Source organism: Dendrobates tinctorius, unplaced genomic scaffold, assembly GCF_039654945.1.
Source record: "Dendrobates tinctorius isolate UK_male_01 unplaced genomic scaffold, ASM3965494v1 ptg000147l, whole genome shotgun sequence".
NCBI classification, from domain to species: Eukaryota; Metazoa; Chordata; class Amphibia; order Anura; family Dendrobatidae; genus Dendrobates; species Dendrobates tinctorius.
This window is the reverse complement of record NW_027361814.1, coordinates 8,902,870-8,930,069: the sequence shown is the minus strand read 5'-3', so window position 1 is coordinate 8,930,069 and position 27,200 is coordinate 8,902,870. Positions and strand designations below refer to the sequence as shown.

The 27,200-nt window shown below is 42.4% G+C and overlaps 2 protein-coding genes across 2 annotated transcripts in view; both read right to left on the bottom strand.

Annotated features, from left to right (window-relative positions):
* The window catches only part of JAKMIP3 (Janus kinase and microtubule interacting protein 3), a 194,596-nt gene that overhangs the window by 121,068 nt on the left and 46,328 nt on the right, over window positions 1-27,200 (bottom strand). The window contains exons 2-3 of the mRNA XM_073546384.1: window positions 20,410-20,649; window positions 9,249-9,746 (exon numbers count right to left, since the gene is read on the bottom strand). Coding sequence (XP_073402485.1) covers window positions 9,249-9,746; window positions 20,410-20,544 — 633 coding nt within the window. The 5' untranslated portion in view covers window positions 20,545-20,649. The remainder of the gene's footprint in view (window positions 1-9,248; window positions 9,747-20,409; window positions 20,650-27,200) is intronic.
* On the bottom strand, window positions 15,288-17,719 carry LOC141049681 (uncharacterized). Its single transcript, XM_073546328.1, has 2 exons — window positions 16,367-17,719; window positions 15,288-16,157 (listed from the first exon to the last, which is right to left on the bottom strand). Exons 1-2 carry the CDS (start codon window positions 16,495-16,497, stop codon window positions 15,479-15,481), a joined length of 810 nt encoding a protein of 269 aa, XP_073402429.1. The 5' UTR covers window positions 16,498-17,719; the 3' UTR covers window positions 15,288-15,478.

Here is a 27,200-nt window from a genome sequence, read left to right as displayed (position 1 = left end):
GGTATATGGTGGTTTATTATTTTCCTTTTTTACAGGGAGCAAGAGCTTCAGTGGGAGTATTTTATTAGTTTAATGTCATTACAGATCAGGACATTCTGACCACATCATGTATAGCATCAAAGTTTGAGATGGGTCATTGTGTGATGCCCTTGCACACATACTGAGGGTTAGTTTTTTACATGTATGTGTCAATAACACAATTAGAAAATTGTTAAACTTGACATTTTATTTTTGTAAGATTGGTTGCACATCACAATGTTGCAATTTCATGTTATTTACAACAGATACAAATTATACTTTTGTAGTTTACAGAAAGTGAGACATCTGCATACTAGACCAGAGACTGACCCTCAGTTTTTCCAAGAATAGAAAAAAAAATTTTCTTAACATTTTTCATTAAAGTTGTTTTTTTTTGTTTGTTTTTTAGAACTGTCATCCATTAGTGAACAGAGAAAAAATATGTCTGTTTGTTGGAAAAGGTTCAGTAAAACTTGTGTATTATTCATTTAAATTAAATCTGTAAAGGAATCAAGTTGACGGGCCAGGCAAAAGAGTGCCTCCTCAAGGCACGATCCAGGGGGTAAAGTTCGTTGACTCAAGTGAAGCAATTTAAACCTGGGGATGAGGTGCAAGTGTTGGTACCCACTGTGGTAAACAAATTCCTCTCCATGTGGTGAGGACCCTTTAAAGTATTGGAAAGGGTTGTGAGGGCTACTATAAAGTTTACCAACCAACAAAAAGGAAGCCCCACCAGGTATGTCATATCAGCTTGGTCAAGCCCTGGTGGATGGGGTTCATGATTGGTTGGGTTAAGGTACCCAGCCCTCTGTTTTGGACAGATGTAAATAAGCAGCTGGCAGAATCCTGAATAGGAGGTGCTGAGAGGGTTAAAAGGACCAATATATTGGTCCAGGTTTGTTAGGAATGATTAGATGAGATGGGCAGAACTAGTAATTCCCACCATCCAATCTAAGAGGTGCAGATGGTTTAAATGGGCAGCTGAACTGTTCATTTCTTGTGTGGGAGTAGAGGTGCAAACACCTTTGGGTCTATGTATGCAAGGTGGAGGACCTAGGTTACTCGCTTAGATTCTGCAAGAGGCCAAGTATTGAAATTTGAATATTGAGCAGCTGACCTGCTCTCTTTCTCATACTGCTGTATGGACTCCTTGTTTGGTTATTACTTTCTGCTGGAAGTTTATGGCGTTAATAAACATTCCTGTTTGGACAAGAAACTGAGTGCCTGTATGAACGCTGTCAACTACCAACGAGCTAAATCCATACACATGGTTGAAGCAATGCTGGTGAGTATTTGCTATTTTATAACTCTTGGCATTATACAGCCAATACTTGACTAATTTCAATAAATTTCCATGCTTTCTATACAATGAAATATTTATTGTAGTGCATCACAATAAGGCATGTACACATCGTAAACCGTAATGGATACTTTATTCCACAAGACTCTACCTCTATAGCTCTATACATCTGGGGTTGACATTTCTTGAAGGTTTATTAAGCTCATTGATTATGTAAAAGAAACAAGACAAAATTCCTAGAAACCCAACCGATGTGATTGTAGGTTTGTAGCTGTGATCTATTGATTAGCAAGTTACGCCTAACAAGAACGAAATGAAATTCTCAAAGGTTTTCGAAAGAAGCAAATAACAAGGCAGGTTGTTATTTGGAGTTTGTACCCTTTGACAGCCAAATCAACATCAGTGATTTATTTCACTAGCCCTATGGTACAGCTACCATTTTTTAGCCGCCTGGGGAGCTGTCCATGCTCCCTGAGTGGGAGACTTATGTGAATCTTAGATGGCTTAATTTGTTATCTCAGCAACTTGAAGTCTTGAGATTAAACATAAAATATGGCTTTGTGGCTACAGGATGGAACCTGGGGGATTTCTAGGAAAAGCAATAAACATCGTAAATCCTCCTGCCAACTCATAAACTATCTTCAATATTGCACAATTATCCGATGCAACAGTAAGAAATGGTCTTCTTAGGATTCCACTCTATTCTACTTGCTATTTTCAATCAAGGTCGATGACTCCCTTAAACATTGTTATGACATGTCCATAAGTCCTTCTTGTCAGAATAGTGGAGATCCAGCAGCTGGGACCTTTACCACTTCTGAGACGTAGCTGGTCCCTTTCACATTTCCATTGGAATGGTGGCGCACATTTACCGTCACTGTCTGCTGAAATAAAAGGGAGTCTGACAGGGCGAAAATCCGGTCTGAACTAAGCACATCAGCATAATAAAAATAATAATAATTTTATTTCTATAGCGCCAACATATTCTGAAGCACTTTACATTATAGAAGGGACTTCTACAGATAATAAGGACATTACAGAGTAACACAATTCAACAGATACCAATAGGAGTGAGGGTCCTGCTGCTCGCAAGCTTATAATCTGTGAGGAAATAGGGGGAACACGAAAGGTGAATGGTAAAAGGTGCTTTTGCAGTAAGGTCTGGCCATCAATATAATAAATAGGGGATTCAGATAACGCTGCATGAATCGGTCACCAGCCGGTGTGTGCACAGTACAAACACAGAAGACTATTAAGTGCGTGGAGGCTGAGAGACCAGATGATAGGTACTAGATTTGGAAGAAAATTTTGCAAGGCCAAAACAGGATAGGTGAGGTGAGGCAATATGGCACTTGTCACAATCTCCACTCTGTTCCTGTCTGATATGTTACTTTGTGTAGGGGCTGTCAGCCTGTTTTGGTTGTGCTGGGTCTGTGCTGCAATCATCTGTGTTCACTTTCCTTGATTAATCTTCTACTTAAGCATGCTAACTCCTCCATCCAATGTCAATCGTAGACTTGCTGCTGCCTAGGTAAGACTGATCCCTCTGTGCTCTGTGCCTGACCCAGCCTGACTTTATTCTCTTCCCGGACTTAGACTCTTTGCTTATTATCAGACTTCTCTTTTGCCTGCTCCCTCTGTCTTGTCTTTCTGGTTTTCCTGACCTCGGCTCGTGAAATGGATTTCGTCTCTGACTTCCCCTTGTTGTACTGCACAATTTCCTGGACCTGACCTTGGATTGTTGAACCTCCCTTTACTTATTCTGTAAGTAGTAAAAATATATACTATCTATTATTGTAGTCTTTTTCTTCACTTCTGGGACTAATATTTTACTATAGTGACTCGCGTCACAGCAGTATAAAGAAGTGCATTTTTAGGTCACACTTAAAACTGTGGGTATTGAGAATTAATCAAATCGTCCTGGATAATGCATTCCAGGTCCATGTGGGCCATCTTGCGCTGAGAAGAATCGTACCTGAATTACCAAAATATTTGGTCTGCATTTCTTTGATTTACTACTTAGCTTCTGCTCTATGCAAAATGTGCCCACCTAGCTCTCCCCCCTTTAATGATTGACAGCGCTGTCTTCTGTTTGCTTGAAATCCCATGCATGCACTGTCAGGAACTGTGTTCATACTTGTGCAGAGTAAAGCCCTCCTCCCTTCAAAAATTTTATCCTCTTAATATATTGCAGTCATCATATTATATAGCACTGTGTACTTCCATTTGCTCATTTTGCCTTTCTAGCCAGTTAATTCTTCTCTAGTCAGTTTTTAATCACTTGATTAAAACCTGACTAGCTGAATAGGCTCTATGTAGAAACAAGAGGTCAATTTTCTCTGCACAAATCATGAATCACTGCAAAAGTCAATAGCGGAGGGGGGTGGAGTAGCTTGGTCAAGAGTTGAAGATAGGGATGATAAATGTAAGGACAAGAGACTTCTTGTTTTTACATAGAGCAGAGAAAAGAGAATAATTAACTGGGTAGAAAGGCAAAATGAGCAATTGTAAGTACACAGTGCTTCATAATATGATGATTGGAAAATATTACGAGGATACAAACTTTCATGGGAGTGTTTCATTAAACTGACCAACAGCTTTCTCTCCCGACTCCCTTAATACACAGGAAAGGTCAATTCGACCGAGAGCTCCTTCTTTTTCTATGGGAGATCCGCTTCCAGACTCCTCTATCAGCAACTTATCTCCATGCCGAAGAAAAGCATTCATCGTTGAATTTCAAAAGGTCACAACCATCTCTTTCCTGATATCATTTATTGCAAAAGTGACAGCAGGCTCCCATTCACATTAGATGGTCAGTGCAGTGACCTTTGTGCAATGTGTATGGGGACCTAAACTTAAGGAGTAAACCTGATAAGCACATCCCACAATACAGAGCTATTCACGTCAGACAGCTCTGATCCATCTAAAGCCAGTGCTGTCAACCACTGAACAGTAGAAGATTGAAAGGCAGGACGACTAGAAGGTGACCCAGACCACCCAAAAAGAAGTATATGAGGTGCACAGACCACCCAAAAAGAAGAATAGAAGGTGCACCAGAGCACCCGAGAAGAAGAACTGAAGGTGCCAGACCACCCAAGAATAAGAATAAAAGGTGCACCAGACCATCTAAGAAGAAGAATCGAAGGTGCACCAGACCATCTAAAAAGGATCAATGGTGCACTAGACCACCCAAGAAGAAGAATAGAATGAGCACCAGACCACCCAAGAAGAAGAAGAATCAAAGGTACACCAGACCACCCTAGAAGAAGAATATAAGATGCCCCAGACCACTCAACAAGAAGAATATAAAGTGCAGCAGACAATCCCAGAAGAAAAATAGAAGGTGCACTTGTCCATTCAAGGAGAAGAATAGAAGGTGCACTAGTGCACCCAAGGAGAAGAATAGAAAGTGCACTAGACCAATCAAGAAGAATAGAAGGTGCACCAGACCACCCAAGGAGACGAATAGAAGGTGCACCAGACCACCCAAGGAGACGAATAGAAGGTGCACCAGACCACCAAAGGTGCTCTGGCAGCTAATTACCAAATCAGATATAAGATCATTTTCATGTACATTGACAAACACAGGTGTGATCAGAAGCTATAGATCATGCTCTATTGTTAAGTTGGATGTTGGGCAGCCTGAGTCTTAAGGGTTTTTTACACATAGTGATATCGCTAGCAATATCGCTAAAGCATCACCGATTTGGTGACGCAGCAGCGATATCGCTAGCGATATCGCTATGTGTGATACTTACCTCCGACCGGCTCCCCCGCTGTCTGTTACTGATTGCGCGAGATCAGGCGCTTCCTGCTGGCGCCGACGAGCGACGCGTGGACGCGGACAGGAGGACGTCAGGATCGCCTCGTCTGAAAGGTAACGACCGCTGTATCGCTGTTGCATCGCTGTGAGATCTGCCTGTGTGGCAGCTCAATATCGACCATTTAGCGATGCACCAGCGATCCTGACCGGGTCGTATCGTGGTCGGGATCGCTGGTGCATCGCTAAATGTAAAGGGGCCTTTAAGGTATAGAAGAGGTGACTAACTGTGCTTTGTGTCGCACCATGCATGTCACAGGCACTGTGCAAATGCCACTCACTGCAGGGCAGGAAAAGGATCACTATATGGAAAAAGCCTTAGAATAACTACAAATAAAATCTGTAAAATTCAGTGTTTGGCTATGGAAATTTTTGGATGCATTTCTTTTCTACACCTTTAGCAATAGAATTTTTTCCTACGGTGAATTGAATTTACAATATATATAGTACGCAACATGAATTTGTAAGGTTTTTTTTTCTCATTTTCAGTAAATCATCTTCTTTTTCTTTTGATCCACTGACATGCCGCGTAAGGAGATAAATCAGTCTCACCCTTCTTCCTTGGTTATTCTTTTTTTGCAATTTCTTATTTTCTGACATCTGAAAAACAATATTAATATAAAACTGTAGACCTTTCGCCAATCTCCTGTATATCGGTGTGTAAACACAAGGACAGTTATACGGATACTTAACTGGGTCAGGGTCGCATTCTTATCCACGCCATCCATTCCGCTTCGTGGTTTGTATACAAAGAATGGGGATTTTATTGAATAGTACAAAGGGTAGGGGGGGTTCCAACAGCTGTGAATATCATGAATTCTGCAGATGAGCTTATGGACGGGTCATGGATGAGAATGGATGAATGGAAATGTATTTAACTGATGTATTCAGCTGAAGAGTTGGCATCATCCTGCTGTCAGTGATGGGTGAAAACCTCAAATATTCTGCACTTGGACATAGAGGTGACATATGAAGAAGATGTCTCATATAAACAGCCCTATTGTGACGAGCGTCAGCTTACGCTGAGTCGCTTTTCTTGAATGAGTGGACCCTCTGGGCCGTGGCACCCACCCACCTAGGGCGAGCTGACCTAGTGAGGAGCCACCCCCTATACAGGGAGTGTCAGGGGCAAGACCAAGGGGGTGAGCCACCACGGCAGCTGGACCAGACAGCCGGCTCAAGGAGACACTATTGAGAGTCTGGCAACAGGACGGACAGGATACCAAACATAAAGCGAAGTCACAGAGTTTCTTCAGCAAACGTGGTTTCACACTTTATTCAGGTGCACGGCATAAACAGGGAATCGGGTGCAGGGTACAAGCAGTGAAACACGGCAAGGTGCGTGCAAGGGCACGCCAAATGTTCCAGTCATAACACGTGCAGAAAACATACCAGGGTCCAGGGCAGGGTACGTGTTAGGGATCACACCAGAGTTCCTAGGAGGGATGCGTGCTAGGACACGCCAGAGTCCAAGACAGGGTGCGTGCTTAAGAGACACGCCAGGGTCCAAGGCAGGGTAAGATGGCATCGGACTCAGGACTACTGGCAACGACCGACAGGATCCAGACATCAGGCTGCGGACATCAGCTCCAGACATCAGGCCGCAGTCATCTGGTTCCGGACCTCTGGCAGCGGTCGGCAGGTTTCAGGAATCCGGCAGGCAAACCAGGATTCGGGGCAGGGTGCGTGATAGGTGACACGCCAGGGACAGGTACAAGGATGGAGGCCTGCGCGTGTAGAGGGACACGCCAGGGACAAGTACAAGGACAGAGTCCTGTGCGTGCAGAGAGGCACACCAGGGTCAGAAGAGGCACGCCGGGGTCAGGCGAGGCAGGGTCCTGCGTGTGCAGAGAGGCACGCCAGGGTCAGGCAAGGCAGAGTCCTGCGCGTGCAGAGAGGCACGCCAGGGTCAGGGTTGAAGGTTAGGGCCTGTACGTGCAAGAGGGCATGACAGGGTACATGGCAAGACCTGCGCGTATTTTTACAGAAGCACGGGGAGGTATGCCAAGGGGCAGGCGAGGGCCTGCGCGTGCTTTAGAGAGCACGTAGAGCGCAGTGCAGAAACAGCGTGAGGTGCAAGGGAGCACAGAGAGCACGGCTGGTGCACTGGCTAACTGATCGGGCTGCGGGACTGACAGACGGGCAAGACTCCAGCGAACCTGGCTGAGGCATGGCAGGCGACACAGCTGTCACTGACCGACGAGCACGGCTGAGGCACAAGCAGGCAGGCACGGCTAGGGCGGGCATGGCTGAGGCACAAACAGGAGGCTAGGAAGGCCAGGCGCATGCAAAGAGCACACGAAGCAACAAGGCAAGGCAAGACGAGAAGCAAGACAGAGCTTAGGCAGAGTACGGAACCAGGGACGAAAGCATAGGCAGAAACACGGAATCAGGTCAGAGCAAGACCAGAACAAGCAGCGGAGTGTAGGCCGAAGTCCAGAGCCGGGCCAAGGCAGAGGCTTGGAACTAGCCTAGAAACGTGTAAGACAGCACAATAGGAAAGAGTCTAGCAGCGGAGCGTAGGCCGAAGCCCAGAGCCAGGCCAAGGCAGAGCCTTGGGACTAGACATGGAAAAGAGCACCAAAAGTAAGAGAGGAGGAATGGCGCGTGTGCCAGGGAGCACTACAGAGCACCATAGGAGAGAGCGAGGCAGAGCAAGCAAAGACAGAGACCATAGGGAGGAACAAGGCAGAGCAAGGCAATGTACGGAACAAGGAACGGAAGCTAGACAGGAGCACAGAACGGAATCAGAGCAAGGAAGGACTACAAGGCAAAGCAAGACATGGACAAACATGGCACGAGAGACAACATAAGACATGGCACGGTACAAGAGACTGAGTACAAGCACGGAGCGTGTGCAGAGACGCACGACAGAGCAATGTGCAGGGGCACAGAAAAGAGGGAGCGACCCAGCAGACCAAGCAGCCATGCAGGGAAGCAACACAATACTCAGGCCCTGAGCATGGGAAGGGGCAGTCTGATATAGGGCATAGCACCTCCACTTCTGGGTCAGGACCAGGGGAGAACTTCCAGTTCAGTTCCTCCAGGATCACAGGGAGCAGTCACATGATCAGGATTCCAGACATGCAGGGATGATTGCAGAACCAGTACTGAAACCTAGGCAGGTCACATGATCAGAGTTCCAGACATGCAGAGATGATTGCAGAACCAGTGCTGAAACCTAGGCAGGTCACATGATCAGAGTTCCAGACATGCAGAGATGAATGCAGAAACAGCATCTGATGTAACATAGGTAGGACACATGATCAGGGGTTCTAGACATGACGAGACGATCACAGAAGGCAGAGCAGAAATGCAGGCATCCCGCAGCTCAACAGTCATGAGGTGAGTGTGCACACGGCTCTAGGGAACATGCAGGATAGCAGACATGAGATGCGCGTGCACACCGCTCCAGGGGTCACGAGGCAAAACAGACATGACAGACATGCCGGACATGACACCCAATAATGCTAATAGTCCCTTTATGGGACCCTGTCACTTCGTTAGTGCACTAATAATGTCCTACACCAAATCTGACCTTACATAAGTAAAACATCTTTATAACCAATTTCACTTACCTCTTCAAATATCCAGGCTATGATCTGCAAAGATCTGCAATTTTCCTGTACACCAGTCCCAACAATTATTGAAGATATGTTTTATGTTTCCTTCTATGCATAGGTCATTATCCTATTTTCTGTTTTCTCTAGGACATTTTATTACAGTTTTATAGGTCCATTAACCAGTTGACTTGTAAGGCACAAGAAATTGTGTGTATACATTATATCTAGCGACTGAAAAATATTGCTTGCAATTCCATGACTAGCCACACGGTGTGCTGTTTAGGATCTACACACTCAGGAGGATGTGAAGTTTTCTATGGCACCACCAAGAGGCAGAAATGCTTATTGCAGTGTATTATATTTTCATTACAAATTGATCCATATTTTTAGATAATGTATGTATTTATATTTTATGTCTGTACTAAAACAACACAGTTAAAATTAATCTTTTATATCTCAAAATTGATTAAAAAAAATTAACCAAATGTATAAAAAAGCAAAAACCAAAAAAGAAATTGTGCTTTTAAATATTATATTCTGCACATACCAATCTCCTGATTTCCCTCTCGCATTCCTTTTTTATTTTGAAGATCTCCTCTTGATGCAAGTGATACACACTCCTAATTTCCGCAGCCTTCATTTTATCAGCGTGTATAACAACAGTCAATGCCTCTTCTACTTGTCTTTTGGCTCCTTTAAGCTCAAAAATCTCCTGTTGCATTTTGCTTTTCTCAAACTCGAAACTTTTTTTGGCTTCTTCCTTTGCCTCGTTATAAAGAACGGTCTTTACTTTGTCCGGGGCGGCGTCTCTTAGAGCGTTCACCACGGCCTGCAGCCTCTGATTCTCGCTATCTTTAATTTTAATTATCCGGATCAGTTCGGACTCGTGCTGCCTCAGTAGGGCTTCCCGGACGGCTTGGAGCTCCTTCATTTTCTCCTCATGTAATTTGGCCTTTAGTTCGGTCACAAGAACAATATTTTTATGCTGTTCGTGTTCTCGAATTTGGCGGATTTCTTGGTTCTTTTCTCTTTCAAGTTTGTTTACCTGGAGATGAAATAACCAAGACAAAAATAGATGTTTGGCAAGTCATCAAAATATATCAGCTATAGGAAAGAGACTGTTATAATCGTACTACTAGACAGAAATTATAAGGTGTTTCCAAGACACAGCAATTACTTTTACATAGTTATGTCTGTTGGAAAAAAAGACACAAGTCCTTAAAGTTCAACTTATCAAACTCATTCAGTGCTAGACTTTTTATATCCATACCATTTTTTATTATTTAAAGGGATATTCTGGTTAGATAACTTCTGGATTGGTGGGACTCTGACTGCTGGGACTCCTTCCGAATACCAGAATTAGGCACTCTTAGAATGGAATGGCAGTGCACATGCTCGACCTCCTATCCATTCATTCTCTACGGGACTGCCACAGCCATCTATTTGGCTTTCTCCAGAGAAGAAGCCATCTATGTGGCTTTCTGGAGAAAGAATGGTGGCGCATGCTCATTGTCTCTCCATTCTAATTCCATTTCAACTGAGATAAAACTGCCCTATGTTCCGGCCATCAGACCCCAACCGATCAAGAAGTCATCACCTATCCTATAGATAGGTGATACCTTCTACATTTCGTAATTATTAGCATTATTAATGGAATACCCCTATGATTATCCAGCCATTTTATAAATAGTAACATAAAATCTGCCATTACTACTTCTTAAGGTAGGGCATTCATAGTTTGACTCCTCTAACTCTAAAGAATTATTTCCTATTTAGATGCTGGATTCGCCTTTTTCTCCACGTCATGAATGTCCCCTGGTCCTTTTTAAGGTCCTTAGGCTGGTTTCACACTAGCATTTTATCGCGCAGCGCATCGTGCGCTATCGGTCGCATTCGCAATGCTCTCCTATCTTTAAAATGGCGGGTGCAGGGTCTAGTGCTTGCACGCGTTCATCAGCGTTTTCGTGCGCTGCGCATTTTCCAGGTGTGTGCCCAGACGCGCTAGATGCTACATGTTGCATTTTTTGTTCTGCCCAACCTCGTTAAAAAAGCTCATGCACACGTGTGCACACGGAATGCGCAAAAAATTAACATTCCAGTCTATGGGGTCGCTGGCGTGCGCATGGACGTGCACATGTCTGTGCTTGTCAGCGCATGCGATTTTTGAGTAAACAATGTCTAGACACTGGTTTGAACCACCTCCTACACAAGCAACATTGTTTGAGAGGAGTCTAGATAAAAGGAAGGTGTCTGCAGTGGCTGACCACTACTCCACAGACATCCTGCAAGACAGCCTGCAATTGTCTTGAAGAAAATTTGGATCCAAGCTGCATCACAGCAATAATGTGAGTATTCTTAAATCTATATGTCTGCCTGTCCTTTCAAATGTATTATGTACTAATGCTTTGTATTTTTTTTACTTGTAGCATGTCTTCTGAGGATGAATACAACCCGTCGCAGCAAGAACTGGAACAAGCAGATCGAGATGTGAGTGTCTTCCTGCCTTTGGGTAAGTATAGCTGCTGCATCTAAAAATGTCTAATAATTTTTGATTTTTGTTCTTTTTCAGACATCGGACATGGCAAGTGAGGCCGAACAGCGGGAGCAGCCTAGCCAAGTCCCGGCGAGGAGACGGATTGTAAGTCTTTGAATGTCCGTTTTTTTTAATTTATTTTTTCTCTTCCTTTTTTTCTGTCCTGTTTTTCATCTTCTATCTTGCTTCTTTTCTTTCCATTTTTCTTTCTTTCTCCTTCTAAAAAATTTCCAAGATTATAATTTTTTTTTCTAGGTTCCACAACGGGATGAAGAAGACATATACATCGACAACGAGCACCTGATCCGCCTCGTTGAGGAGCATATCCCGTTGTGGGACAGCCGTGACCAGCAGTACAAGGACACAGTGGTGACCCGGCAGCTCTGGAATGAGGTGGCCGCAGCGTTGATGGATGGCTGGGATAGCGCCTCTCCAACTTCCAAAAAGGCGTTTAGTAAGTATTTCCATGCTCTGTGATGCTGCAGTGACTGTTTTTCCTGATGACACTGTTGTGTTTCCTGCTAGAATATATCTAGCAGGAAACACAACAGTATCATCAGGATCAACAGTGACTGCATTGTGTATTGTATTGCTGTATTGTTCCTGCTTTGACTCTTGTTTCTGATGGTACTGTTGTGTTTCCTGCTAGATATATTCTAGCAGGAAACACAGTGTCATCAGGATCAACAGTGACTGCATTGTGTATTGTATTGCTGTATTGTGCCACATTGATTGTTTTCCTGAAGCCGCTGTTGTGTTTCCTGCTAGATATATTCTAGCAGGAAACACAACAGTGTCATCAGATCAAAAGTGACTGCATTGTGTATTGTTTTGCTGTATTGTGCCACATTGACTATTGTTCCTGATGGTACTGTTGTGTTTCTTGCTAGATATATTCTAGCAGGAAACACAACAGTATCATCAGCATCAACAGTGACTGCATTGTGTATTGAATTATTTTGTGATGCCGCATTGACTGTTTGCAAAGTTCACTCAGGTGTGTGTGCTGATAATGATGATAATTGCCATCAGTGCATTGTATAACGTTTTTTCTTTGTTTTTCCAGCAGTGAACAAAGTCCGCACATGTTGGCACTCGATGAAGGACCACTTCAACACTCATGTTCGTGCTGAGAGACAGGTTCGCAGTGGTTCAGCGGCAAGGACCAAAACAAAATATTGTTATTATCGCAAATTGGCGCTCCTGAGACCAGTCCTTGCCAGCAGAGCGTAAGTATTTAATTTATTTATTTATTTATTTAATTATTACTTAAATCTGTGCTTTTCTATTCCACAGCTGATGCTTCTTGTAAATGCATGATAGGAATGTTTTTCTTTTCTTTCCACAGCACCTGGAGCAGCACCCTGCAACCTGTCCCTTGAGCGGTCCTTCATCGGATGACCTCGGACCTGTCCCAGCCATCCGACAGCCAGGAAGCAGCTTGCTGGTCAGCAACACAGACAGCTGGTGACCAGGAAGCTGGTAAATCAGGTGTTCCCCTGTCCCAGGTCTCTGCCACTGGTTATGCGGGCACTTCTCACCAGCGGCAGAGGGCCTCGGACAGGCCTGTCTTGCCCGAGTTCATGCACTTGAGTGAGGCCTTTCATGCCAGCTTCATGGTGCTGTCAGACAGAGTGGAAAGCGGTTTTTCACTCATGGAACGTGGTTTTACCTACATGGAACACAGCTTCCACTCTGTCGACCAGCGCTTTGACCGGCTGGAGGCCGACCTCAACAGACCAGCGCACCATTTTTTCAGTAAAATTGAACCGGGCATGGCGGAACACCTTAGTCCTGAGCAACAGCTGAGTGTGTTGCAGGCCTGCAACACTGCTTACTTGCAGGCTATGCAGCAGAATCGGTACGTGCAGCAGTCAGTGGTGTCATTTCCAACTGTGCCACCACTGACTCACTACACCTCACTACCGACTTCTGCTGCATACCACTGCATGCCAACCTGCATTCCAAGCCAAGCCGGACACCACTACACCACCCCAAGTCCGAGTGCTGCTGGACACTCCACCACCACCACCACTATGGCAAGCGCTGCTCCTGTCTGGAACACCACCCCCACCACCACACCTGCTTGAAGCACCACCACCGCCCCGAATCCTACAGCCTGGACCAGCACTGCCGCCCCACTCCACAGGACAGAACCAGCCCTGGCACCGACACCACCCATCAGCAGCTGCACCAACATCAGCAGCCACAGCAACAGGGGGACCTACACTCTCTGCTTCATGCAACGCAGCAAAGGTCACCCAGCTCCAGGCGGTCAGAAAGTGGAAGGCGGTTAGGCAGCTCGAAGAGGTCCAGGCTGGACCCACAAACTGAAAAAAAAGAGAACTTTGAGTGTGCCTCCCCCTCACCTACCAGTGTGTCTCAAACTGCCACTCGTTCCATCCCTGATCTCCCTTCCCCCAGTAATTTTGTCGCAACTTCCCCTAGAACCCCTTCCTCGCCTACCAGCCGTTCCTCGTCTATCCACACCTCCAAAGTAACACAATCTTCCCCCAAATGTCCTTCACAATAAATGTTATTTTTTGTTTTTTTTAAATAAATATGAAATTCTGCTTTCACCAAATACGGATTGATTATTGTGTCTTTCGCCGCCTACACACACTGCGCCGTACACACACTGCACCGTACACTTTGCGTTTTTGCCCACACATAGCTCCATTAGAGACATATGTTTCTTGTGTCATTCCTGGAGATGTGTAGTCAAAAACACAAGTATATGACTTGTATTTTCACAACCATTACTGTCTTCAGTTTGCTAATATTGCACAGACTGAATAGAGGGTGGTGTTGATTGCAAGGCATATCTATTGTTATCTTGCCAGGTATCATAAAAAGTTAATTGATGACGGTGTGTTTTTACCATCATCAATTGACTTTTTGTGACACAAGGCCAGGTGATTCTAGATATACCTTGTAATTAACCACATCCTCTATTCAGTGTGTGGGGAATGAACTGAGGAGATGATGGGGAAAATACACGGGATATGTACAATACCCAGGCCTGTTATCATGACTATGACACCTGGGCAGGTGAATACACATATGAGGTTTAACCTGCAGCGCTGCTTCAATCTGCATATCTATTTCACTCAGACTGTAGCGATGCTGCAGGTTAACTCATATGTGTATTCACCTGCCCAGGTGTGATAACATTCTGAAGTTAGGATGTGTTAGTTTGGGTGTCCTCACTTCAGCAAGACACCAGGCCTGGGTATTGTAGAAGTTGTACAACCTTTATAATCTCTCCAGTCTGTGTTCAAACTCAAGACACAGTAGTGATCCCATTATTTTTAGGATCACTATTGTGGCTTGAGTTTGAACGCAGACTGGTATTGATTATAAAGGTTGTACAACTTCTACAATACCCAGGCCCTGTGTTTTGCTGAAGTGAGGATACCCAAACTAAAGCATCCTAACTTTAGAATGTTATCACACCTGAGCAGGTGAATACACATGAGTTAACCTGCAGCGTTGCTTCAGTCTGCATATCTATTTCACGCAGACTGTAGCGATGCGGCAGTTTAACTCATATGTGTATTCACCTGCCCATGTGTGATAACATTCTGAAGTCAGGATGCGTTATTTTGGGCGTCCTCACTTCAGCATGACACCAGGCCTGGGGATTGTAGAAGTTGTATAAACTTTATTATCTCTCCAGTCTGTGTTCAAACACAAGCCACAGTGGTGATCCTACAAATAATATTTATAGTCACATGGTCAGGCGTCATAAAGAGTGACGGATGCTAGTGCATCCTTAAATCACTATTTGTCACATCAGGCCAGGTGACACAAATATTATTTGTATTATCTCCACCGTCGCTACAAATTGAACTCAAAATGTAGAGATGATAAAGGTCATACAGCTTGTGTGTGCATATAGTCACCTGGTCAGGAGTGCTAGTAAATTCATGATGCACAAAACACAGCATCATGAATTCACCGGTACACCTGGCTAGTTGATTACTGTATTGGAGTGTAAAAAGACAGAGTGCACTCGGGGTACAGGTATCAAAACAGGTTTTTTATTAACATACACACAATGAAATTTTTTTACACCATTTGATCTTGCCATTCTACCCGTCCTACATCTGAGATGAAGTAGGCCGCAAATTGGTCCCTCATTTGGCCAACTTCAACAGATGACCTGAGAGGGTGCTGAGTGAATTCAGGCAATGGGTTAGGAGCTGCATCATCGAGTTCAAAGGTCGGGTGCTCTTTAGCCATCACAAAATTACCACACACGCCTTCACCACCTCATCCACTGTTTCCAGTTTCAGAGTAATGGCTGAGCTGAGAATGCGCCATCTGGAGACAAGTATACCAAAGGCACACTCTACTGTTCTGGCCCTGGTCAGCCTGTAATTAAAAATCTTTTTGGTGTGGTCCAAGTCCCGGCTGGAGTAGGGTTTGAGCAGGTTTTGGCACATCTGGAATGCCTCATACCCAACCATTACAAATGGCTGTGGCGGACCTTCAGTGTTGGGAAGAGGTCGTGGCATAGGGAAATTGAAATGGTTGCCATACAACCTCCGGCCCATGTCCGCGTTCTTAAAAATGTCCCAATGTCCACTGCAACAAACATACAGTCTGCATCCGAAATGGCCATGAGTACTGTTGAAAAGTACTTTGTTGTAGTTATAGTAATCAGAGCCTGTTCTTTTGGGTTTGATTATCTGGATGTGTTTCGCATCAACCGCTCCCAAACAGTTTGGGAAATTGCAGACTGTCCAGAATTTTTCTGCTATTTCAAACCACTTCTCAGTGGTGGGCAGGGGCATAAAATCTTGACAAAGAATGTTCCACAAAGCCCGGCAGGTGTCCGCAACAATTCCCAACAAGGTGGAGATTCCAATCCGGTACTGGAAGTGGAGTGAAGATAGGCTCTCTCCAGTAGCAAGGAATCTGCGACACAAAGAAAGAACAAAAAATATTATTGTATATGTTTTTTTTTTTAAACTTTAAAAGAAAAAGAAAATATTAGTACATGGCATAAAAATAATTCTGCAGGTCTTTGTTTACTACATGGCAGAACAATAATTCTGCCAGCTTTGGAATAGTACATGTCACAACAAAGAAAATTATGCAAGCATTGGTTTAGCAATATTACATACCGTAATGTGACCAGGAGCCATTCCTCCGGAGGAATCGCACAACGGAGCTGTGTGTCCTGTCTCCGGATGGATTCTTGGACACGATCAAGCAAATCCCTGAAGCTTTCTTGGGACATCCGGGTATAATCCATAAATTTCTCTGGGTTTGCCTGGAGCTCGCTGTAGATGGTATGGTACACTCCACGGCTCTCCCGGAGTTCAATAATCAGATGTATCCACAAACGCCGCCGCTGCCGTCTTCGCTGTCTCTCTCTCCCTTTGTTGATGGCACGCAACTGTATAAGCCTGAGCCATCGCGATGTCCAGATCCAAGTTGAAGTGAAAACTCTTCCAGCGCAGATCCATGTTCACAAAGGAAAATGCAAGAAAATGTGAAGAATTCGGCTGTAGACGGGGTCTATATAGAGAATTCCCATGACACACGCCCACTGGTGTTCCATTGGTGGAGTCTGTTGCAAGAATTTTGCAAGGATTTTACTCCTGTGAAATGTGACACCGAGACAACCCATGCACATAAAAAACACAAACGCATGGAAAAACGCTTGTAAACGCATAAAAACGCTGCGTTTTTTGATGTAATGCGCACACTGATGCGAAGAAATATTACAGCGTTTGCCAGCTTTTGCGTTTTTTGCATGCATTTTATGTGCGCTCGAAACACTGCACAAAACGGCGCAAGTGTGAAACTAGCCTAAGATGGAATAAATCATGTGTGAGTCCTTTATATTGACCTAACATGTTTATACATGGAAATGAAGAAGCCCAACTTTTCTAACCTCTCAATATAAGAGAGATCTTCCATCATGTTAGTTGCCCATTGTTATACCCTCTCTATCTCTATTATATCCTTTTTACAAAATGGAGATTAAAACTGGATCCATATTCAAGATGTGGCTCCGCTCCGTACACCTCGTACACACGGCTCTGCTCCGTACACCTCGTACACACACGGCTCTGCTCCGTACACCTCGTACACACACGGCTCCGCTCCGTACACCTCGTACACACATGGCTCCGCTCTGTACACTTCATACACACAGAATTTTGCGTGTACTGCGCCCTTTTGACGGTGCTCCGAGCGCACCAAAATGCAACAAGGTGCGTTCGGCGCACCGTCAAAAGGGCGCAGCGCATGCAAAATTCTACTAGTGCACGGTCTGCGCACCCTATGCTAAAGATGACAGAAAAAACTGACGGCACATATAGAACTAGTCTGAATAGGTGCATACCAAAAAACAGCTTACATATCAAATAAAGAAATGGTTGCACTCAATTGCATTAAGGCATATCAAATATGAAATATGTGAAATACGAATAGCATAATGGCTTTTGTAATCTAGAAAAAATATATGAGATACTTAGCACAAAATTTGGTTAAAAGATGTGAGCCCATTCACCAACGTCAAGGTGATCTCATTGAACGGGTCCCTATTCTAACTGCATAGTGTGAACTAACCTCTGGCTAATAACATGGTAAAGCCTGTATTTATAGGAAGATAGGAACCAAAATGTGGTTGGATGTAATTAAAATCACAGCCTGATGAAGAGCGGAGTGCTCAGTCAGAAAGCTAATATACAAATGACAGAAAAACTACGGCACATCTAGAACTAGTCTGAATAGGTGCTTTCTGACTGAGCACTCCGCCCTTCCTCAGGCTGTGATTTTAATTACATCCAATCACATTTTGGTTCCTATCTTCCTATAAATACAGGCTTTACTGAGTACAAATAAAGTAACTTGAGACACAAACACTACTGAGAACATGATAAAAAATACATGGTGGCCTAAAAGGGCCCCAATCCGCACAGATGTGGTTTTCACCAAAAAAGCATCGTTACACCGAAATGCCTATGAAAGAAATTATATGAACAACTAGATATTACCAACAACAACATACTTGAGGATTGCCTGGAGTTTCAAAATTGTAACTTAAGTAATTTTGCAGATAATAGCAAAAAAGTAAGCATGGGGGCTTAAAAGGCCCCCAATACACATGCTAGGGTTAATGGATGTTACTGCTTGGAAATGCAAAACCTTGATTTACTAAACTGATAATTAAATACGCAATGCAATATATCATATTGACATCTCTCCACTGGTATCTATTTATAAAATGGACTCATTGAATCTGTAAGAAATTTTACAATATTTAATAAAATCCATGCAGATAATAGGTCACTTTAGTTCAGTTTCTAAGATATATGTACAGAGTAAATAACAAAGCCTTAAAATATTCCAAGCTAAATGAATTCTTTAGCTTCTACACCTGTTGTTCAATGTTATTTGTATACAGCAGAAAAGATGTCGAGATGAATTCCGGAAAGTGCGGGCGGGTCTTTGTGTACAGGAAGTGCCTCCAGGTATTTATCTCTCTACAGGAAGTGAGAGTTGTCTTTGCCTCTCTACAGGAGATGGGAGCAGGTCTTAATCTCTCTACAAGAAATGAGGGCTGGTCTTTGTCTCACTCTAGGAAGTGAGGACATGTCTATGTCTCGTTACAGGAAGTGACGGCTGGTCTTTGTCTCTCTCTACAGGAAGTAGGGGCTAGTCTTTGCTTCTCTACAGGAAGTGAGGGCTGGTCTTTGTCTCTTTACAAGAAGTGAGGGTTGGTCCTTGTCATTCTACAGGAAATTAGGGCTAGTATTTGCCTCTCTACAGGAAATGGGGACAGATATTTGTGTCTCTACAGCAAGTGAGGGTTGTCTTTGTCTCTCTATAAGGGGCAGGAGCGGGTCTTTATCTCAGTACAGGAAGTGGGTCCAGGTCTTTCTCCTTCTTCAGAAAGTGGAGGCAGGTCTCTTTTTCTCTACAGAAGGTGGGCGTGGGTCTTTTTCACTCTACAGGAAGTGAGAATTGTCTTTGTCTCTCTACATGAGTTGGGAGTAGGTTTTGGCTCTATAAAGGAAGTAAGGGCTGGTCTTTGTTTCACTACAGAAATTGAAGGTCCTGTCTTTATTTCTCCAGAGAAAGAGCAGGCTGGTGTTTGTCTCTCCACAGCAAGTGAGGATTTGTCTTTGTCTCTTTACAGGAAGTGAGGGCTGGTCTTTGTCTCTCTTCAGGAAGTGGGGGCTGGTCTTTGCTTCTCTACAGGAAGTGAGGGCTGGTCTTTGTCTCTTTACAAGAAGTGAGGGCTGGTCCTTGTCATTCTACAGGAAATTAGGGCTAGTATTTGCCTCTCTAAAGGAAATGGGGGCAGATCTTTGGCTCTCTACAGCAAGTGAAAGAGGCAGGAATGGGTCTTTATCTCTGTACAGGAAGTGGGTCCAGGTCTTTCTCCTTCTTCAGAAAGTGGAGGCAGGTCTCTTTCTCTACAGAAGGTGGGCATGGGTCTTTTTCACTCTACAGGAAGTGAGAATTGTCTTTGTCTTTCTACATGAGTTGGGAGTAGGTTTTGGCTCTATAAAGGAAGTAAGGGCTGGTCTTAGTTTCACTACAGAAATTGAGGGTCCTGTCTTTATTTCTCCAGAGAAAGAGCAGGCTGGTCTTTGTCTCTCCACAGGAAGTGAGGGCTGTTATTTGTTGCTCTAAAGGAAGTGGGGGTGGGTTTTTGTTTCTTTACAGGAAATGGGGGAGTGTCTTTTTTTATCTGCTCCTACTCCCCTGTCATACTGCATATACGCTTATCAGAAAGGTAGGCTTTTCAGTTCTTTGCTGATAAGTCATTAGAAAATGATAAGCACAATGCAGGCTGGGAAGTAAGGGACAGAAAGCTCCAGCTTCTACAGTGCTGGCAGAATGCTATTGAAGTGTAACTCACTGAAAAAGAGCAGATAGCAAGTTATAAAAATTATGTTATTCAGGGCTGTTGTTTTAACATTATAGACTGGCATGTAAAGCAAAAGCAAATTTGACTTGTAAAGAATAAGGGCAGCAAGGTTATACTTTTCTTTTTGTCTGGCGAGAAAGGATAGATAGACTTTAAGTCAGAGATGAAGTAATTATCATATTAGAATCTTCACAAATGTCAAAATAAACATGAAGTGCTATACAGTTTCATCCAAACACATTGCGCACATATCCAGCCACATACGAAAGTGCTCACCTTACTCTTTTCCTGCTGGAGTTCTATTTGAATATCTGTGAGTTTAGCTCTCAGGTCTTCATTGGCAGCCTGTAAGGAAGCTAGTGTATCAGGTCTCTCTGCCTTAACTCTGCTGCTGGTGCCCTTCTTTGACATTGTGAGGTGGAGTGACTTGAAGGGTGCAGACTGGATCTGAGAGGGGGCCTCTCTGCTTCACAGAGTCAAGTGCCTATTATTCATTGTCTACATTTTTCTTGTTATCTGTAAAAAAAAGTCACATTAGTGCACATTAGATCATTAGTATCAATTCAACCATTTCATCTTTATTGATATTACTATAGGGATGGGCCTATGAGGACCAGCAGGTGATCAGAAGCTTACATAGATACAATGGCAGCTATGATGTTTTCCTGCAGTGGCCACTGCTGGGGAAATGTGGTATTAAAAGGCTCAAATTTATGTAGAGTCCTCCAGAGTAGAATCTTCCATTAGCAACTGCTGTCCTCACTGGCTTTTATAGGGGGGCTTAGAATAGGGAACCTCCCTTATTGACCCCCAGCAATCCAGAGAAAGGAGCTCTGCACAGCCTAATTCTTTAGAATGAATGAGGTCCTATGGGTCAAACCCCAACAATCAGAAAGGTAACCCCAACATTACAAAAAGTTCTACAACTGTCTTATAACTCTAAATGGAACTTGCCAAAATTAATTTACAGGACCAACAACTTAATTCAGATGTGTTAGTGAGAATTTATACATGGCAAACTTGTAAAAGATACTCTTTCAACTAACGGACGACTAGGGTTTAGCTGTGAATTGAAAAAACCTTTAACATATAGTGAAATATCAGAAGGGGGGTTCTGATGCTGAGCAAAGTAGCAAAAGTACTAAAACAAGCACTGCTTTTACCTGAGACAGACTCGTGGGGAGAGTTCCAATATTGCATTTGTAACTTTTTTTGTTGCATTTTTGGTGTTTTGCGCCTTTTTTGTTTGCATTGTAAGGTGGCTGTCGGATACCTAGTGGTTGGGAGATAAACTTGAAATAATGCTTTAGTACATATAGAAATATGCTCCAGCACACTAAGTGCTGGGAGGGGTTAATCGGACATGACAGATTGATTGCCAGCAGCTGATGAGTTTGGAGAGAAGCATGCTCACCATATCTCCACCCCTGGGTGGGGTTCACTTTGTAAATTGAGAGCTATTTCTCTCACACAGGGCTGGGTGTGTGGAGGTTGCAGATCTCCTGGATTGAATGCCTTTGCTAAAAGGACTAATAAGCTGGACTCTAAGCCAGGCTAACCAACACTATTGTATGGACTTGTTACTTTTTGTTTTACTTTGTGCTGGACAGAGGCTGTATTTATGTTTTCTGGTGAAGTGGTTTATGAGGATTGCGGAAAAACCAGACTTAGTTTGAAAAGAAAAAGTTCCTGTGTCTTAATCTTTAAGAAACTGATTAAGTCAAGCAACTGCAATATATATATACAATACAATATATATAGTAAGGTGGCAGCTGGACAGGTCTTGAACGAGAGGTATGTGTCCCCGAGGTGCCAAGCCTCAGTGATGTAGGATCTCGAGAAGCAGGCTCCAGCACATATAGTGCTGAGAGGTGTTTTTATGAGCCTGGATTATGCAGCTGGGTTATCCAGGTCTTGGGATAGCGATTTAAGGCAACTGGGACTGTCTCACTGTGTCTGGGTGTGAGCTAGGTGAGGAGGCCTTATATGTGCTGCTCAAGCCCTGCTCGAGTCTGAGCGTGAAGATTTACAGTGAGCCCATGCTTTACATGGACTGGTTATTTTCAATTTTTGTTCTGTTATATTTTATTATATCCAGAAGAGGCTGTTTTATTTGGTTAAGCCAGACAGTTTATGGACATTTAATATTCCACCCGCTTGTTTTTGAACTGACAAACTGAACGTGGGGACCAGTGTCTACCGCAGAGCTGATCCCTCACAATATATATATATATATATATATATATATACACACACACACAATATATATACAATTGTACATACCCCGGCAGAATTTTTGCTTTCTTGGCCTTTTTTCAGAGAATATTGATGATAACACCAAAACATTTTCTCCACTCATGGTTAGTGGTTGGGTGAAGCCATTTATTGTCAAACTACTGTGTTTTATATTTTCTACTGGCACATCTATATGTATATATAGTGTATGAACTTTTTTGAATTTATGAAATGGCAATGAAACAAAGAGTGAAAAATTTAAAGAGGTCTGAATACTTTCCGTACCCACTGTATACAGCTCTGGCAAAGATTAAGAAACAACCACATCAAAACCCTGTCATGGCCAGCCCAATCTCCAGACCTGAACCCCATTGAAAACCTCTGGAATGTAATCAAGAAGATGATAGATAGTCACAAGCCATCAAACAAAGAAGAACTGCTTACACTTTAGCACTAGAACAGTGTGAAAGACTGGTGCATGAAATATGTTTTTAAAAATCATGGTTATTCCACAAAATATTGATTTCAGAACTCTTCCTGAGTTAAAACATTAGTGTTGTTGTTTCTAAATGGTTATGAACTTGTTTTCTTTGCATTATTTGAGGTCTGAAAGCACTGGTTTTTTGTTTTTTTTTAAATTTTGACCATTTTTCTTTGTCAGAAAAAAATACAAAATTTATTGCTTCGAAATTTGGAGACATGTTGTCAGAAGTTTATAGACTAAAAGAAAACTTTACATTTTACTCAAAAATCTACCTATAAAGAGAAAAATCAGACAAACTGAACATTTGGAAGTGGTCTCTTAAATTTTGCCAGAGCTGTATAGACTATGTTTGTGACTTTTAAAAAAGTTGCAAAGTTTGTCCCAAATCTACTCTAGTTGCCCGCCTTAGAGATTTTTCAAGTTTTTTTTTAGCAACTTTTGCAACATTTTAGAAATCATGTGACTCTGCTCTAAAAAGTTGCAAAAAGAGTTAAAGATGAAAAAAGGTAATTTTTTACTCTATGCAAAACTCATATATTGTGTAAAAAAAACATTAGAATAACACTAGATAAAAAAAAGAAAAATAACTTAAAAAAAAGCAAATGATAAACCGGGTTCACAAACTTTCTATAGAGCCCAGCCCTGCCCCTCCATTTCTTTGATGGTGGGTGGCTCAGCGTCCAGACTTTCACTAATCATGACTTCTCATCAGTCACTGTAACATGTCAAACCTTTTTTTGAAAGATCAGTTTCACTTAAGTCTTAATTTTGGTATAGCAAGAATTACTTTTTACAAAAGCTTATTGTTTTCTAGACTTGAATTGCCAAAGTCTTGGCATTGATGAAAGTTTTGGAAACAACTGCTGCCCGACGGATCTGATTGACTTACAAATGGGTCCATTAGAATTAGCCATTGGCGGAAAGAAAAGGGCTGCAAATAGCGCAATTAGAATCAAGCCTGATTGAATTTGTGACCACAATTATAGACGGCGCCTTATATGACTTATTATAAGGAGACTGCTATACACTGCACATTAGCTATTACCTCATTCATGTGAAATCAATGAAATTAGACCCAATTAATAAAACTCTACATATAGAGAAATACAAAGACCAATAAGTTGAATACATTGGGTTACTGCAATGTAAAGCTTTTCTCCATACACATTTATCGTCGGACCATTGTTCACACACACTCCAGGGAATCTGAGTCCCCATAGAGCTATGGATTACGGAGATACATTTTCATGGCACATAAAGTGGTCTATGATCTGGTTCCTAGTCGATAACTCCATCATATGTATTCAGTAAAATGTGCGTGGCAAATTCTGATTGACTTTAGAATATAATTGTCAAAATACCCAATGAAGCTTCAATTCTTTTACACTCCAATAACAATAAAGACGATTTATAGAGGCCGACCAAATCATAAAGAAGAACTAAATCCACAGACACAGACTAACAATACCATACTGAAGCCAGGTTCTGACCAAATTATTAGAATAGCAAATATTCAATTACGGAGATAATAAACCTGATGAAGGCTGAAATAATGAGCCAAAACACGTTGTACACGAAACCAAAATAAGGGAAAGGATAAACCACCCTCTAAAAGTTCTCTTTCAAGGGAAGTCATCAAACAGAGGCTGGACAGACATCTGTCTGAGATGGTTTAGTGAATCCTGCATTGAGCCGGGGGTTGGACACGACACTGGAGGTCCCTTCCAACTCTAACATTCTATGGTTCTATGATAGCATTCTTGTATTGAGAAGAGGGCCTTCTTTTATCGCATCTACTCGACAGCGCCATTCCCACTCTGATTTGTGCACTTGTTTTGCTATTTGTGTATTGTTTTGTGGGAAGACGGAGTTCAGACTGGAGGATTCTGTTTCTGTCTTCTCAGTTTTGCATTCTATGGAGTTGTGGTCATTCATTTGCACCAATACTAAGATGAGCAGATATCCACTGCATCGCCACATTAAATATTGCAGTTATTATTACTTTTAGATATCTATGCCCACTCTTCTTTACTTTTTGAAGATCCTTTAGTTGCAATTACACAGTGGTGCTAAAGAATAACCGTCCTTTTAACTTTTTTTTTTCCTAAATCAATAGTACACGTGGAAATAAAAAAAACTTTGCAATATACCTTATCAGAAAAATCTGCTTCTTTCTCCTCCTGAACTGATTATTCATTTTTAATTCATGGGTAAAATCTGTCTTAAGTGAATATAGACTTTTCCATTATTGAAATAGGAAATGACAGTCAGTGCTCATAAAGTTCTATGGAGAATTTGCTGCAGAAAGTCTGTGTCTGCCTCTATATCCTCCCCCTCTTCTCACCATAGAATTTTAAAAGCACCAACTGTCATCTTCACTGAATACACATTTTAAGTATTTTACCCATGAATTGATAGTGAAAGATGAGTCCACCAAGAGAAAACAGCAAATCTCTCTGCTAAGATATATTGCAAAGTTGTTTAATTTCATGAGCACTAATTATTTGACATAAAAATTATAGCGACGCTTACTTTTTAAGCCCTGACATATAGCAAAGCCACGTCCTAGCTAACTTCCAAAGAAGATCCATGTCCAAGCCCAATGATATAGTGCAGTAAAGCCTAAGCTCCTGGCCATATGTAAGCAAATTCTTTGCCAAATTACAAAGACGATCCGGGTCTAAACACAATCACATAATCGGAACAAATCCAAACCAAGCACATAATGCAAATCAATAAGAAAAAAATTAAAAGGGAGACTTATGAAACCTATTAATCTGCTTATTATGATATATTTTCATTTTGTTGTCTTAATTGTATAAAGGTTTTTTTTTAAAAATACTCTAGAACTAGATTTAAAGGGCTTGTCCAGACTTAGGGCTCAAGCCTGCAGTCAGTCTATGTGCTCACAGACTTGTGAATTCTCACAACGCGCACAGTGTGCGCTGTCAGGATTTTCCAATGTCGGCCCCAGGAGCAGGGGGTCATATGGTCACAAGTATGCAAGTCGCATACTTTCAGCCACATTCTGACTAGACTTAACCAACCTTGCTCAATTCACTTGCATTGAATGAGGCAGCGCAGGTCTAGTCGGCACATGAACGCATGTATGCGAAATCCACTGCCAGAGCCGCCATCTAACAATCCTGACAGTGTGCACTGTACACACTGTGCAGATTCACAAGTCTGCAGCCACACAGATATTTGGTATGCTGTAAACATTGAGACACATAAGTATAAATTCAGTATTTTTTCTCATAAATTCCTTATAAATCCGTGAAAAAAACACCACTATATAAAAGATTTACTTTCTAGGCTTCCTTGAGTGAGGAATAAAAATGCACAGAACGATCTTCAAAATAATCTACTTAGCCGTCATCTGCTTCTGAAAACAAGTTATATTAGATGATGTAACGCGCCACGCTTACCCGCTACATTAGATTCCAGCGCACATTGTACCACCAGTCACACTAATACATAATATATGATATCGTGCAGCCGTAACGCCGCGCAGGACATAATATTCTCAGGACGTATTTTCTACAAATCAAATATTATTTAGAACAATCACCCTACCTCTTCCTTTCCAAATCTGCTGAAAACCATCTATGGGATTAACAAACTGCAGCCGCTGGGCCAGAAATGAGCTGTGACCTGGATTCTGGAATCAGCTGGAAACCCTTTGTGAGTAAAGCCCTGATCTGTTTCTGGAAACATAAATAAAGTCAATGCAAATTTTTTACTAAATTTTATTCTACAAAAAATATATACATGCCCCATACAGGTCGTGATATTACAGTATAAAATCCTTAGTGTCAAATTAATCAATACAAAATCAATAAATCTCTTGTTTTGGGTCCTTTCCCATGGCAAAGCTCTGTGCATGGACCCGGTGTAACAGGCCAGAATATACCCCGTCGGGCATAGTCTGGGACGGGGTATATTCTGGCCTGTTACACTTTTTTACACAATATACAGAACACCTATGAAATCAGTGGGACATAGAGTTAAGGTATGTGTCCATAGAAGACTACAAGGGTCTGTAATAAAGCCAGAGAGGCTACTTGGTCATATGTGTGTAGGGGGTGTAGTACTTATTTTTGCTTTCTTTTGAAACTGGTTATATCAGTGTTATACCACATTCAACTTAAAGTGGTGGTCCAAAACTAATATTGATTTTTATCCTAAATGTCTATTTTTTTCAATAATATAATAGTTTTTCTAATACAGTTTCATTAAAAAGTCCCTCTTTTTCCCTCTCTAATGTAACTTCTTTATTTTATTTCATTACCTATGTCTGTTTTGATGACGCTTCGTTTGAGAATCCTCAGTTCATGTTAGCGTACTC